A 15,226-nucleotide genomic window follows, 5' to 3' on the forward strand; every position below is an offset into this window, starting at 1 on the left:
TAAAATGAGTGTTCTAGGTGGTCTAGGTGTGGTTTTATAGTCTAGTGAGTCCTAGACATGCCACGTGTCATATTAGGAGATATCCCATAGACATTGAGACTTTCTAGAGTCTAGTGGCACACTATATAGTGTTGTACTTGTCTGTTGTCTATTACATCAGTCAACATCAAGCTTTATATCATGTGAGTATTTTGGTTATCATTGCCTAGCACTTGTTCTTTTATTTTCCTTTCCATTTTTCCTTTCATTATGCTTTCCATATTTCCCATTTCGTTCCTAGCTAGCTACTAGGTCTCTTCACTTTGTATAGGCATCGGGTTGGTAGTTTGATTTACTTATGCTCTATGTGGCCAGACATTGCCTATGCCATAGGGCTTCTATCTCAATTGATGTATTGTCTCATAGTCATGCATTGGAATGTAGCAAAGAGGGTTCTCCGTTATGTACATGGTACACTTACCTATGGGCTGCATTATGCTCCAGATGGTGACATTTCTCTTAATGGCTTTACAGACTTAGATTGGTCAGGGGACATAGATGATCGCAAGGCCACTTCCGGCTATTGCTTCTCATTGGGCTCAGCATGTATCTCATGGCTCAGTAAGAAGCAAGACGGAGTGTCACTCGTACAAAGCTGCGAATTCAACCACTATGGAATATATGTGGTTGAGAAAGCTTCTGCATGATTGCATCATGCTCAGGGTGGTGACGCAACTCAGATCTTATGTGATAGCCTGAGTTGCATTGCTATTGGAAACAATCCTGTATTTCATGCTCACATGAAACACATTGAGAATCACTATCATTATGTGCTGGATTGTATTACAGATCTTATGTGATAGCCTGAGTTGCATTGCTATTGATCCCGCGGTCGAAGGGGCGCGAGGGGATGGCTGGGCAGTACGTCCACCCGTCGGTGTAGGGGAAGGAATTGGCTAAGGCATTCCAGAAGATTGGTAGGTGAAGGCCCACCATCTTGGCAAATGGAATCTGAGTACTCATCTATAGAGAGTTTGGATTTTGAACAGATGCCATCTCCTTGATCGAACAAAAAAATGAAAGTGAAGACCAACTCAGAGAGCGACGAGAACCTCTTTAGCGTTACTAAGCTATTGTAACTGAAAGAGTATGCCGAGAAAGGTATGAAGCCAAAATACCAACTACGACAAATGGACAAAGAATCCATCATCATGAAGACAGGTGTGCTTCTGATGAAGAGAGACGCCACCACATTTCTGATGTCAATGTAGAGCAACTAAGGCAGTTTGCCCAAGTTCCTCTCACAACATACAGAGAATCTACTTGGCCAATAGGTATACATCCGGTTGTACCCTTGAGGCTTGAGGACTATACCAATCGAGTCAGGGGTTTACAACAATGTCACAATCAAGAAGGTGATGGGTGGGGAGCGAGCGAGTCAATTCTTCCGAATGGTAGACCCACATACTTGGGTTTTGGGGTGGAGAAGTTCAAATCCAGCTCCAATATCAAGGTAAAGTTCCAAAATTTTAAAGGCACAGGTGATGAAGATCCTTACAGTCACTTGCAAAGTTTCCTGCGTATTTTCCATATCAATGGCACAACCATAGAGGAAGACTATATGGACTATTTTCCATGTGCCTTGATCAAGAAAGCTCAAAGTTCATACAATCAATTTCCAATTGGGTATTTTCTCGATTGGTATGCCATGTCAAAAGCCTTCTTCTGTAGGTTCCAACAAGAAATTAATGAAGAAGATGTTAGAACGCGGAGTTCCATTGCTAGATTTCGTCATGTTGCTCCAGAGTGCCTCTGCACCAATCCCCCACCTTTCGATCTCATATATTGTTCCACTGAGGACAATGTGGCCAACATCTTCACTAAAAGCCTGCCAGCCCCTCTTTTCAAGCTTGGGGATATGAGACATACAAACAATGTCAAGGGGGGTTGTAAAATGACATTGTTTTCTTTTGTACTCCCGTAGGTTGCTACATCCACATGTGGATGAATTTGTGCAACCATGGTACTTTAAGTTCTTCAGGCACTACTGAGACTAGACTCTAGAGTACTTCAGCCATATCATTGAGGGGGGATTTGTAGAGATATCTACAATGATATGGTGTTGTAGGCCATAATTCAACTATATGGTTGACTAGTACTTGGGTACTATATATACCAAGTACTTGTATTGTTTCATTTGAACATTTTAGTTGGAGTTCACTTGTATTCACTTCTTGTTCTCTTGTGTTCACAACTCTTCTCCATTCTTGTTCCTACACTAAGAGTTATAGCCAACAAACACCAGCTTTGGGAATTTTGTATCCATCTTCCCTCTCTGATTCTTGGAATATGGACATAAGCATCGCAACCAAACACATTGAAATAAGACACATCAGGCTTTTTCCCAAAATATTGAACGGAGACAAGGGTCAATTAATGATGGACTATCGTTGCCACTACTTCCCCCCAAAGAGAATGGTCAATTAATGATGGACTATCGTTGCCACTACTTCCTCCCAAAGAGATTGGGAAAATCACAGTGCTACATCATTTTTTATGGCATCTCCACCACGGTCTTGTTTTCCCCTTAAACCATTTCATTCTCAGATGGAGTTCCTGTTGGATGTGGTGGCCTTCACCCTCGTGTATATGGTGGAATGGTCATAATTCAAAGGATTTTGGGGGGGTGTCCCACATTGTTGATACATGTACATGAAGGAGTTGGATCCCATAAATCATTGTGCCCTTGGAAGACCCTTGAATATATATGCCTCTTGAGCCCTCCACAGTCATCCCCTCCCGAGGCTTTTGGGAGGCTGTGGAGCTTTTGGTGGGTGGCTATGGGGCATGACTTGGGGGCCCCGCACCCGGCCCACCTCCCGAGTGCCACGTGGCGTGTTCTGTGCCAACATGGTATCAGAGTAAGTAGACAATTGTCGCAGATGTTGACGTGTGGTAGTCGCGCAGATTTTTGGACATTGGACCTGTGCACTTGTGCAGAGGCATCATGATCTGCATGAGTGGGCATTAAGTGTGACTCACCATGAAGGGCCGGGATTTGTGGTGGATTTGAAAGTACGGTGTGATTTTCCGTGGGCAACTGATGGCACCGGTGGCTGTCTGCTTGTTTAGTTGGCGTGGGCTTTGAGGCACTTTGGGTGGCTTTGGTTTGCCAACCCCGTGCGGTTTGTCCACAATGCCTTGGTTTGGTGCTGGCCTTTGATTTGGTCAGTACATTGATGGTGTTTCAAGGTTCGACCATGGGGGGTGTTGGATGTGGTGGCCTTCACCCTCATGTATATAGTGGAATGGTCATAATACAAAGGATTTCGGGGGGGAGGTCCCAGGCTGTTGACACATGTAAATCAAGGAGTTGGATAAATTATTGCGCCCTTGGAAGACCCTTGAATATATATGCCTCTTGAGCCCTCCTCAGTCATTCCCTCCTTGGGCTTTTGGGAGGCTGTGGAGATTTTGGTGGGCGGCTATGGGACGGGACCTGGGGATCCCACACCTGGTCCACCTCCCGAGTGCGACATGGCATGTTCTGCGCCAATAGTTCCCGTGTTTGCAAGCTCCCTTCTAAAACCTTTTCCAGCACAAAATCTTTCAAAAGCATGTGAATAGAACTCAACCCCTTTGTTAGCCTCGAGAGCTCTCATGGGCCAGCCAGGATTCTTTCTTAAGTAGAGCACACCAATCTCAAACCTGGGAGAAGGCAAATCTTCCTGAGCCAAGAAATATACCCATGGATCACAAGCCCTCCCTCTCCATGAACTAGAATTGTGGAACTGCCGCTAATAAACACATTGCCTAACTTCAACCCAAAGGCTTGGAACTCTCACGAGGATGGAGTCGTGTGCCTAGAGGTACCACTATCAAGGATTCAGTCCTTTGACTCACCCAATTTGAGGGCAACCCCTCTCCTTCTAAAGAAGATGAAGATCCATGACTTGCAAATGAACAAAGGCGGCGGTGACAGTTGCAGACAAGGAACCGGTACCCTTGCCTTGATTCTATGAGGGCATTTCCTCTAGTAGTGACCCTTTTGGCCAAAATGGTTGCATGTACGTTCCTCTTTCAAGGCCTTTTCGTCTGCATCAGTCTTCTTCTCTGAGGATGACGAAGGGTTCCACTTATCGATGCCTTTATTCAGTCCTTTGTTCTGCGGGGCAGCCAAAGCTTCCGCACCTCTGCCCTGTGGAGGGTTCCGAAAACTTCCTCTTCATCAAGCACCATGGGCACACTCTCTTCTCATGTGAGAGTTTCAACCTCCCACTAGTGATAAGGAAAGAGTAGAAAGATGAATATGGGGATGATAAATGGAACAACAGCGTGATGGCCATGTCCTTGGAGAGATCTCCTTGCATGCCTGGAGTACCTCTTGTTGAAGTTCCTGCAATTTGTTGATATGCTCCCTGCATGAAGGTAGACTTGGTGGGATTCAACATCACCTGGACTTCGACGATCAGGGAGACTTCGTTGTGTAGAGACACCAGATGCTCCCAAATCCCCTTTGCTAGTGTCATGTGCTTGACGTGGTTGAATACAATTCAGAAAGATAAAGAAACGAACTTGAGCATTTACTAGATCCTAGAGCTGAGCCATTGTCTCAGCATCCCTTTGCTCAAGGATTCCAGGGTTCTCTACAAAGCAGATCTTGTTTAGTAATGCCCACAAGGATGAAGTTGGCTAAGTTATAAGACTAAATAACGGACTCGATCCTCATTCTCTAAACCCTATAGTTGTTGCCACCCAAATGACCGTCAATAGGAAAGGTGGGGATCTTAACTGGTTTCTCATCCGTATCGAGAACAAACTCGCCATCGCAGAGGGGTGGAGGACTAGCTCTGCTGTAAAGGGGGGGGGGTGGGAAAGAAGAAGAGATAAGAGGATGAAGAAAGAAGAGAGAAGGAGGCTGCAAGAGAATGTGGAAAGGAGAAGAAGCTGCTCCGATGCTTGCTGCCTGCACACCTTCTCAATAGTTCCTTGCTGTCCATGCCTTGCAACATATCCAAAGAATCGCCTTCTACCCCAAACTAGTCTTTCCTTCTTCAAGCGCTCCTCTACACCCGATTTGTCCTTCTAGTAGCAAACTACGTCAGCTCCAAAAGCATAGTGCTCTAATGTAAATTGCACGATCAAGACACCGGCGATAGTTTCATCCATGCACGATGCAATAAGGGTGGGTGGGCTATGGCCTGTAGGGGATATGAGCCAAAACAACATACCGGATCTGAACACGCCTCAGCTCAAAGCGCCTTCAAACATTGATCTCCGAAGAGATTCACCCTTCAAACCCCCTTTGGGTCCAAGTTTCCAGTCAACTTGCTGCTCTGATACCATGTGAAATTGTCATGAAAATACAAGCAAAAAATGGAGAGTAGAATAGCAAACTGGAATAGCAAGAAAACTCGATGGAAATCGACACAGGAGCCAGGGACAAAACGTTGCTGATAATGGTGAGAAAACCTCCACATGGATGATATAACAAGAGGGCAAGGGAAGTACCTATATATAGGGGAGTCCCCCCTTGTTGGTTGGCCTGCTTATGCAGTCGACAGGCCCACTTGCTGGTTGGCCTAACCCAATCAGGTCTGGTCGGCTCTACCCAACCAAGCTAGTTGGGGTTACCCAACCTAGTCGGGTGGCCAAATGTGGCCTCCAACCTCAACTAGTGAGGCGTCCAATGCGACCCTTACAAGCCTTCAAACCTAGCCTAGCAAAGCCCAAACTCCGGCAGGGAACCCTGGTGTACGTGCCTTGGCTCGTCTCCCTCCTAACATGTGAAAATACACTGAGAAAGGATGAATATCCTATGCATCTCTTTGTGTGGCACACCCAGTTCAACAACTCTTTAAAGAGGTCAGTAATAATAGGAAGTGATGATCAGCAGAACTTTGCCTGGAAGGAGAAAGTGCTCCAAAAACCCAACAAATATGAAATAATATCAGGCCTCTTAAATGACATTGGATACACTGTCATAGGCATGCCCATTTTTGTGAGTTAGATGATTTTTACAACTGTGAATTGCACTATGCTTGTAGAAAATTTTAAGGCATAAATGGAAGCTATGAACCTGAGCACTTGACGAATTATCAACAGTGCACATTACGACATTTAAATTATTGGCTCTGGAGGTGACCCCTTTTTATTTCCCTGAATTTTAAAGGTCCTTGTTGGATGCGATGGTATTGGATCTGTTGTGGCAAAATGGATGGGATTTAAAGAGCCTCGCTACGCTGGATATATAGCTATACGTGGATTAGCAGTATACCCAGAGGGACATAACCTTAAGGCAGCAGTAAGGCAAACATTAGGGCGAGGTGTCCGATCAGGCTGCATGCCCATGGATTCCAACAAATTGTACTGGTTTGTCGTCTTCAATAGTTCTTCAGGTTTGTCGACTTCTTCGACTTCTATAAGTGCACACTTCTTGTTTTCATTCACAGATTATGTTTCTCAAACACCATTCTTAAAATCAGAACTCCCCAGTAAGCTGCATTGTGCACTTATGTACTTGCATGATTGCAGAGTATTATAAGAAGATGCATCTTGTCAGGAATGCATTTCCTAATTGAATGAAGTACAGAACAGAATTTTATACTAAAGTAACAGTGTCAATCACATTCTCTCATTTGGCATGCCAACATTGAAATTGTGCTATCTTATTGTGAGTAATTAGCTGCAAAAGTTCAATCAAGATACATTCTGCAGCGTATATAAGGTGTTTATTTCCAGCAATAGGTGAGCTACGTTTTCTCTTTATTACATATATAAGGTGTTTTCTGGTAATAGGTGAGCTACGGTTACTCCTTATTACAAAAAGGGCTTGTTAGAAGAGAGGTTGCTAACCCAACTATGAGACCCGATCTGAGGAGGACAATGGGTTAGTAGACCAGGGTAGGTCGGCTTACCTCGATCAGGCTGGTGCGCAATTTTTGGACCTGTCTGGAGAAGGATCTGCATCAATATGTGGTAGCAAGGCTGTGTGGCAGCACATCAGGACTACAGGGCAGCGAAGCAGCAGGTCAGTACAGCACTGCCATGGTCTATTTATAGGTCTGGCAGTAGGGAAACTCCAGCGGCAACAGCACAGGTTAGGACCGGAAGAAGCCTTACCTACTGGAATTTTTTTTTGTTGGGGGGGGGGGGATTCAAGCGCCCCTCCCCAATATAAAGGGGGTTCTTTGCATGCAAAAGCAACCCTGAATCCCTTCAAAAGGCAGCACGGAGTGAGGAGTGCCTTGAGCATTCAGCTCCCTCCCTCCGAGATCTCAGCATTGTAATCATCGTAGATTGGTGTTTTTATCCAGCACCTGTGCTGGATGTGTTTAGGTCTTCTATGAGCTGTTTTTCCTTTTCTTTTAGATGAATAAAGTCTGAGGTCTCGTTCTCTCCTCTCCGCTTTAGTTTCCTGGGTGAGGTTCCAGCTTGTGAGTGCATCTACAAGTGTTTGGAAAGAGTTTCCTAGATCTGTCTGCTGCATTAGAGGTTCAAGTATTTAGGCCACTATTATCTAACATGGTATCAAATCCATCAGCGAGATGCTTGTATTCAGTTAAGGAAGTAGTCCCTCCAAGCTCGAAGGCAACCCCGGTTCAAGAAAGGTGCAGGTGTTTGGTTGGTTGCTACAGCAAATTTATTTTTTGTTTCCTGTGATTTCAGAATCTATACCCATTCCATTCCAAACTTTGGAGATGTGGGAAAGCTAGATGGGTCAAACTACCCCATCTACAAGGTCAAGTTGAGGAGCCACCTTGTGGCTAGGAGGCTGGAGGTGACAACAGGAACAGAACTGAAGCCCGTGGATATCAAGAACGCTTCAGGGAAGGTGATAGGTGGTTGTAGATCTGGATGTGGTTGAAGGCTGGGAGGACAGATGTGCAAACCCTATCAAAGATCATAGGGACTATAGCGCATTCCGTCACGCATCCAGAATGCGGATACGTCCTGTGAGGCATGGACCATTCTAAAATATCTATATGAGATGCACAATTTGTCAAGGACCCTATTCCTCGAAGATCAATTGTTCACAACGAGAATGGAGGAAGGGGATCAAGTACATGACCATCTCACAAAGTTGAAGGTGGTGAAGGATCAGCTAGTGGTAGTCAGCAACAAAGTGGACTCAAACTAGCTAGCAATTCTTGTTCTTGGGATGCTTCCAAGAAGTTTTAAAGGCTTCTTTACCACTATGACGGCAAGAGAGACGACCAAGCCTCTTATATTAGAAGAGTTTAGCCCCTTGCTGTCATAGGAAGAAGCCCAGTAGAAATTGTACTAGAATAACAACAACAAGGCTTTTCTGACAAGTTAAACTCTAGCAAGGAAATCCAAAGAAGAATCCAAGGGCGAAATATGGGATGATGCACGAGAAGAAGGAGAGGTGTTTCTATTTGCGAGGAACTTGGCCACTTCTTGAAAGACTATAGGAAAAAGAAAGCAAATTAGAAGAGGAAGAGGAAAGCCAAGGAAGAGACCCAGTCCGAATCAGCCAATGTAACAACCGGAGAGTTGTTCTTAGTTGTTGAGCATGAGTGGTTACTAAAAACAAAGAAGGCTGGTATGTTGAGAGTGGGACAAGAACGGCATCAAGAATGGCATCAAGAGACAACTCACCACAGCCCGCACATCCCAGCAACGTAGGGTTGTGGAAAGAAAGAATCATGTGATGGTGGAGATAGGTTAACAGTGATAAGGATGAAGAACCTTCCCAAGGCCTAGTGGGCTTAGGAGGTTCATGTAGCTGTACACATCCTAAACAGGACCAATACCAAGATAGTTGTAGATAAGACCCCACATTAAGGCTACTATGGTAAGAAGCCTATCATTGGGAAGTTTTCAGTTCTAAATCATTTGATTATGTGCATAAATATGAGAGGAAGAAGCTAGATTCCAAGATCTAAAAGTGCATATTGTTGGGTACAAGGGGAAGTCAAAAGCTCATTGGCTCTTTTACCATACAAGAATCAAATCCTCATAAGCCGTGACATCATCTTTGAAGAGATGGAACCACAGCCAAAGGTGGCAGCACATGAAGCTCCATTGGTACCAAAGAAGACCCTAGCAAAGGAGGGGAAGCTTCCATGATCTCCACAGGATTCTTGAGTGAGGAACGTTCCATATTCAATAACTCAACGAATGTTGAAGAATCGTGCTGTGAATTATGCTTTAGTGACTCAGATTGTGGAGCCAAGGTTTTTTGAAGAGGCGAAAGATATGCTGGAATGGTAAGCTGCCATGGAGGCAAAGATGGATGTCATTCTAAAGAATCACACTTGGGACTTGGTAGATAGACCTCTCAAACAGAAAGGGATTGGCACAAATAGAATGTATAAAGCAAAGTTCAAGTTAGATGGCAGTTTGGACAAGTACAAAGCCAAGTTAGTGGTCAAAGGTTATGCTCAGGTGAAGGGTCTTGACTTTGATCAGGCCTTTAACCCAACAACATGGATGGCAACCATACAGATAGTCATAGCATTGGCTATCCATTTTGGATGGTCCATTTTCCATATGGACGTCAAGTCTGTGTTTCTAAAATGGTAACCTGATCTGCCCAAAAGAAAAAAGAGAAGGTAACCTGACGGATGAAGCTTATGTGGATCAGCCAAAGGGATTTCATGTTCCAAGAACTGGTACATAGGTGTGCATATTGAAGCAAGTTTTGTATGGGCTGAAACATGCCCCAAGCGCACGATACCACTGCATTAATGACTTCTTCAGTGGGGAGCAGAAGGAGATTGGATTGTCTATAAGTCCATCGGGATTCAAATCTGTACCTCTTTTCAGAGGGGAGCAGAAGGAGGATCATAATCTTGTATGTGATCTTATTCTTACAAGTGATCTCAAGGGGAAGATTTTGCTAGTCAAGGAGCCCTGATCAAGGCTTTCGAGATGACTGATCTAGGACTCCACTACTTCCTTGGAGTAGAGAGGAGACAGGGAAGGCATAGCATATTCATTCCCAGGGTTCAAGAGAAGTATTGGTCTGAGATTCTGAAGAAGTTCCGAATGGAGTATTGCAAGGAAGTAGTAATGCCGATGGAGTCGGGCTGAAGTTGAGTATTGGAGATACTTTTCAGTTTCGGTAGATGCCAGCAAGTCTCTCAAGGTGCATGGTGGAGAGGAAGAGAGAGAGAGAGGGTAGGCTAGGGAGAGACATAATGATACTCAAAGAGAGACATAATGAAATGGAAATGAATAGCAAGAGCAATGAACAACATGAAAGTACTCACATGTAGACCAAATAGCTTGTAGGCTTGATACTTGATTGATAAAGTACAACTCTTATATAGAGCACAACACAAATACATATGAACACCATTGCATATGGGATAACTCCCAATGTGACACGTGGCATCCATAGGACACACTAGACTAGAACTCACATTAAAACACACCAAGCTGACTCATCTTGACTCCATTTCCTAGCACCCCCCCATGGAGGAAAGGTGAGTGACTACTGGAATGGAACCAAGAACAGAACATGGCAACGATGGTCATCAAACTGTGCAATGATGCTCTAGAACTAGACATGGATCCCATGCTAACTCAGAGGCAAGTGAGCATGGTATAGACTTAGAGGCTCAACTAACATGGCTCAGAGGTTCATCATGCATGGATGCATGGCCAACTCAGAGGTCTAGGAGACTAATGCGCTCCAGGGACTCAATAGGGACATGGAGCCAAACACCATAAATATAAAAGAAAGATATCATTTTAGGAGGACTATCCAAGACGGAGAACTTTATTGATTCAACACACATCATTTATTCCATTCATTTTTGGAAACAACCCAAGGCAAAGTACCCAAAATGACCCCAAGTAGCTGCTGCACATAAGAGTACACATCCCGATCTGAAAAAGTATGTCGGTGAAGAATATGGCGAGAACACCCGAATGATATGTCAATGTCGGCCATGGGAGCAGCTACAAGGAGCAATCACATGATGACTCTCAAAATGTCGCGATGTGAGTCACCAAGATCGGAGTAGAGCCTCAAATTTGAGCAATTATGCCCAAAGGAGGCAGAATTCCCAAATGAATGTACCAAATACTAATGAAATTACATCAATTTTGAAAAATCCCCAAAGAATTCACAGGTCAGAGGCTTCAATGCCAAAGGACTGCAAAAGTCAGAAAAAAGCCCTAAATTTTGGAAATTAGAGTTTTTGTCAAAAATTAGGGTTTTTAAAAATTTAGGCCTTTTCAAAATTTATTGCAAGAAAGTTTCCTAGCAATAGTCATGAGCCTCTGATCATGAAAGTCCCATAAATTCAAAGTGTCCAACCTAAAATTTTAAAACTCGACTTTTAGGTCAAAAAACACAGTTTTGACTGTTTTCTCATATTTCAGCACTGGATTAGCTGTTCAGAGTGTCATCTAGCAGCAATAGAGGTGGCGACTATGGAGATAAAGGCGGCAGATGAAAAATGACCTCAACCAAATCCGAAATCGTCCAAAACAGTGTGGCAGCTCGTAGAGAGGCCACGAATATGCTAAAAAAGGGGTCTAGAGTGAAGTTTTCGCGATGAACAGCTCCAAGACCAGCAGCTTCACCAATGGCAGCGTTTCCAAGCTTGAATTTGTTGAAGAAGAGCAGCTCATGGAGAGGCTATGGGTGAGAAGAGAACAAGATGGGGAGAAAGGAGTGGAAGGGAGCTCAATCATGAAGGAGAGGATGGCTTCCATTTGTGGGCTTCCCTCATCCTCTAGATTGAGCATGGAGAAGGGAAAGGTAGGAAAGGAGACTCTGATACCACATCAAGGTGCATGGTGGAGAGGGAGAGAGAGAGAGGGTAGGCTAGGGAGAGAGATAATGATACTCAAAGAGAGACATAATGAAATGGAAATGAAATAGCAAGAGCAATAAACAAAATGACATGTAGACCAAAGAGCTTGTAGGCTTGATGCTACAAGTACAGCTCTTATATAGAGCACACACACACATATGAACACCAATGCATATGGGATAACTGCCAATGTGACACGTGGCATCCATATGACACACTTGACTAGAACTCACACTAGAACACACGAAATTGACTCATCTTGACTCCATTTCCTAACAGTCTCAACAGTTAGTGGGCTTTGCTTTATTTGAGATACTAGATGCCAGCAAGTCTCGAAAGTTAGTTAACTAACACTCGACCAGACATTTCTTTTGCCATTAGTATACTCTGTGAGTTCTCTTCAAAACCAATGGAGAATTACTAGAAGGTAGGATTGTGGGTGCTTATGTTCCTGAGGGGTACTAAGCACATACGGGATCACTCATAGCACAGGTGTGTAGCTGGGGATTGTGATTGGCAGGTGATTGGGACACCAGACGCTCAACATACAGCTATTGTTTCGTGCTTTCATCAAGTGCCATTTCATGGCTTAGCAAGAAACAGCCAACGTTTTCCCTTTCTTCAATGGTGGTGCACTACTGGCTACGTGTATTGCAACTTGTGACGTTGTGGCTCAGGTGGATTTTGGAGGATATGGATGCCCTTCAGGAGGTTGTAACTGTGAATTTGTGTGACAACCAGAGTGCATAGTATGACCAAGAACCACGTCTTTCATGCACAAACATAACGCATTGAGGTCCATTACCACTTTATCCAGGAGCTCATCATCAACAAGGTCGTGGAATTGTACTATCCAACTCCCGGCAGACCAGACTGGGGGCTCTAGGGGATGGCAAGTCTTCAAACAATGAGAGTAAGAGGAGGAAAATTGTACTATTGTGATCATCCTCGACATCTTGTGTGAGATTGTAGGAAGAAAGAAGGCGGATTAGAAAAAGGAGGCAAAGCTCGAGAAGGAAGAGTCAGAGTCAGTTTGAGCAAAGGAGAATTGTTCCAGGCGGGACAAAGGCAGCCAAAGAGCCCACTGACGGGCTTGTTTGCCTAATCTTGCACAAATATATATGTTTTTGGATCCCACTGACGGGAAGATGCAGTAATAGAAGAAATCGTAAGGAAATGTAATACCACAATTAATCCCTATTGCCAGTGAGAGAGTTGTTACCGCGATGAGGAAAATATAAGGAGAATGAAAGGGTAGGCTAGCTAGATTTCAAATTTAAGAACACAAGCCCAACAGGAGAATGTGTGAGAACAAGGGAGAGAGCAAAGTGAGAGAGCAGGAACAGGAGAGAGAGAGAGCTTAAAACGATAGTTGCAATAGATGAGAGAGTTATAACTGAAGAGAGTGATAGGTTTTGTCTAAGTGACAAAACCTTATCCTTCACTAACCGTAGTTAGTGAACTAACTGTGGTTAGGGGGAAAAACCTCTAAGTGAGGAAAAAGTGCCCCTAACCTACTTATTACATTACATTGGTCACTGCTAAATTATAACAATAATTCTAACACCCCCCTGCAGTGCCAATGTCATGTACAAGGAAATGATCAATCACCAAAAGGAGATAAGTTCAGGGCACTGCGAAATGCCTCAAACTTTTCACATGGAAGTGCTTTAGTGAAAATGTCTGCAACATTGTCATGTGTTGACACATAGATCATACTGATCTCTCCTGCATGCAACTTCTCTCTGACGTAGTGATAGTGAACCTCAATGTGCTTCGTGCGAGCATGAAACACAGGATTCTTTGCCACTGCAATAGCACTCTGACTATGAGTGAGAATTGGAGAAGGACCCTCCAATGAAAGATGAAGATCAGCAAATAAACGACGCAGCCAAACACATTCAACTGTCGCTGTGAAAGCTGCCCTGTACTCAGCTTCACATGAAGAGGTAGCCACTGTAGATTGTTTCTTGCTCAACCAAGAAATACAAGCTTTGCCCAAAAAGAAACAATTGCCACTTGTGGACTGCCTAGTGTCATAGTCTCCAGCCCAATCTGAGTCACTGTAGGCATGCATCTGCAAGTCACCCCCCCTGGGAAACATCAAGCCAAAAGACTTGGTACCTTGCAAATAACGGAAGATGCGTTTTACAGCCTGCCAATGCATAGTCTTTGGGCTGTGCATATATCTGCTCACCTGAGAAACTGCAAACTGAATATCAGGTCGTGTATTGCAGAGATAAATGAGGCATCCAACAGCATGACTGTAGAGTGTGGCATCAAATGATTCACCTGCTTCATGCATTGTAAGCTTCAGCCCCGGCTCCATGGGAGTAGCTATGGGCTTACAATCCTGCATGTTGAATCTGTCCAAGAGTTTCTGCACATACTTGGATTGAGACATACCGATGCCACTTTTCTCTTGAGTGAACTGGATCCCCAAATAAAAGTGTAGCAGCCCCAAATCTGACATGTCAAAAGTGGTCTGCAATTCAGCTTTAAAATCTGCAATATTATCTTCATTTGACCCTGTGAGCAGTAAGTCATCTACATAAAGAATGATGACTAAAATATCCCCCCCATCCTTCTTGATGTAGAGGGTGCTCTCAGTTGGACTATTGTGCATCCCCTTGCTGGTCAGAAAGGCATGAATTTTGGCATACCATGCACGTGGGGCTTGTTTCAGCCCATACAAAGCTTTATTCACAGCTTGCATACCTGAAGTGCATTTCCTAAAATTTCAAAGCCTGGAGGTTGTTTGACATAAACCTCTTCCAACAAGTCTCCATTAAGGAAAGCTTTTTTAATGTATAACTGATGAACATTCCATTCAAAGTTTGCAGCCATAGCTATAACTGACCTGATGGTTGTCATTCTCGATGTAGGAGCAAAAGTCTCCTCATAGTCTATGCCCTTTTTCTGAGCATATCCTTTTGCAACCAGCCTTGCCTTGTACCGATCAATGGTCCCATCTGGCTTTCTTTTAACTTTGAAAACCCACCGTGTACCTATGGCATGTTTACCTGGTGGCAAATCGACAACTTCCCATGTCTGATTTTTCTGAATGGACTGCAACTCATCGTGCATGGCATTCATCCAATGCACATTATCCTGTGCCTCTTCAAATGTCTTAGGCTCCTCCTCATCAAGAAGAGTACCTGCATAAGCTGATTCAACTGAAAGAGCACCTCCCCCATGCCTTACTGCACTCTGAGTTCTACCAAGTAATGGAGCATCAATTTTACTCTCCCTGAGAGTTTGTAACAGCCAATTTGGGACTGTTTTTGCTGCATGTATATCTGCAATTTCTTGCTGAACAACCTCTTCCACTGCTTGTGGAGGTGGTAAGACATCCTGTGGCTGAATCGGTGCATGTGGAGGTATCTGAAAATTCTGATTTGCATTAGATATATGAGCGGGGGAACCCAAGGCAATGGGTAGTAACCCCTCAA

General features: G+C 44.1%; 1 protein-coding gene across 2 annotated transcripts in view; it reads left to right on the forward strand.

The window, feature by feature from the left end:
* The window catches only part of LOC147893129 (monooxygenase 2-like), a 44,441-nt gene that overhangs the window by 24,005 nt on the left and 5,210 nt on the right, over positions 1-15,226 (forward strand). For both annotated transcript variants that reach the window (XM_087387492.1, XM_087387493.1), the window contains one exon: positions 6,152-6,377. In XM_087387492.1, the coding sequence (XP_087243618.1) occupies positions 6,152-6,377 (226 nt within the window). The remainder of the gene's footprint in view (positions 1-6,151; positions 6,378-15,226) is intronic.

This window comes from Dipteris shenzhenensis, chromosome 16 (assembly GCF_047967505.1).
Source record: "Dipteris shenzhenensis isolate YYH24624 ecotype China chromosome 16, Dip_SZ_1.0, whole genome shotgun sequence".
In the NCBI taxonomy this organism is placed as follows: domain Eukaryota; kingdom Viridiplantae; phylum Streptophyta; class Polypodiopsida; order Gleicheniales; family Dipteridaceae; genus Dipteris; species Dipteris shenzhenensis.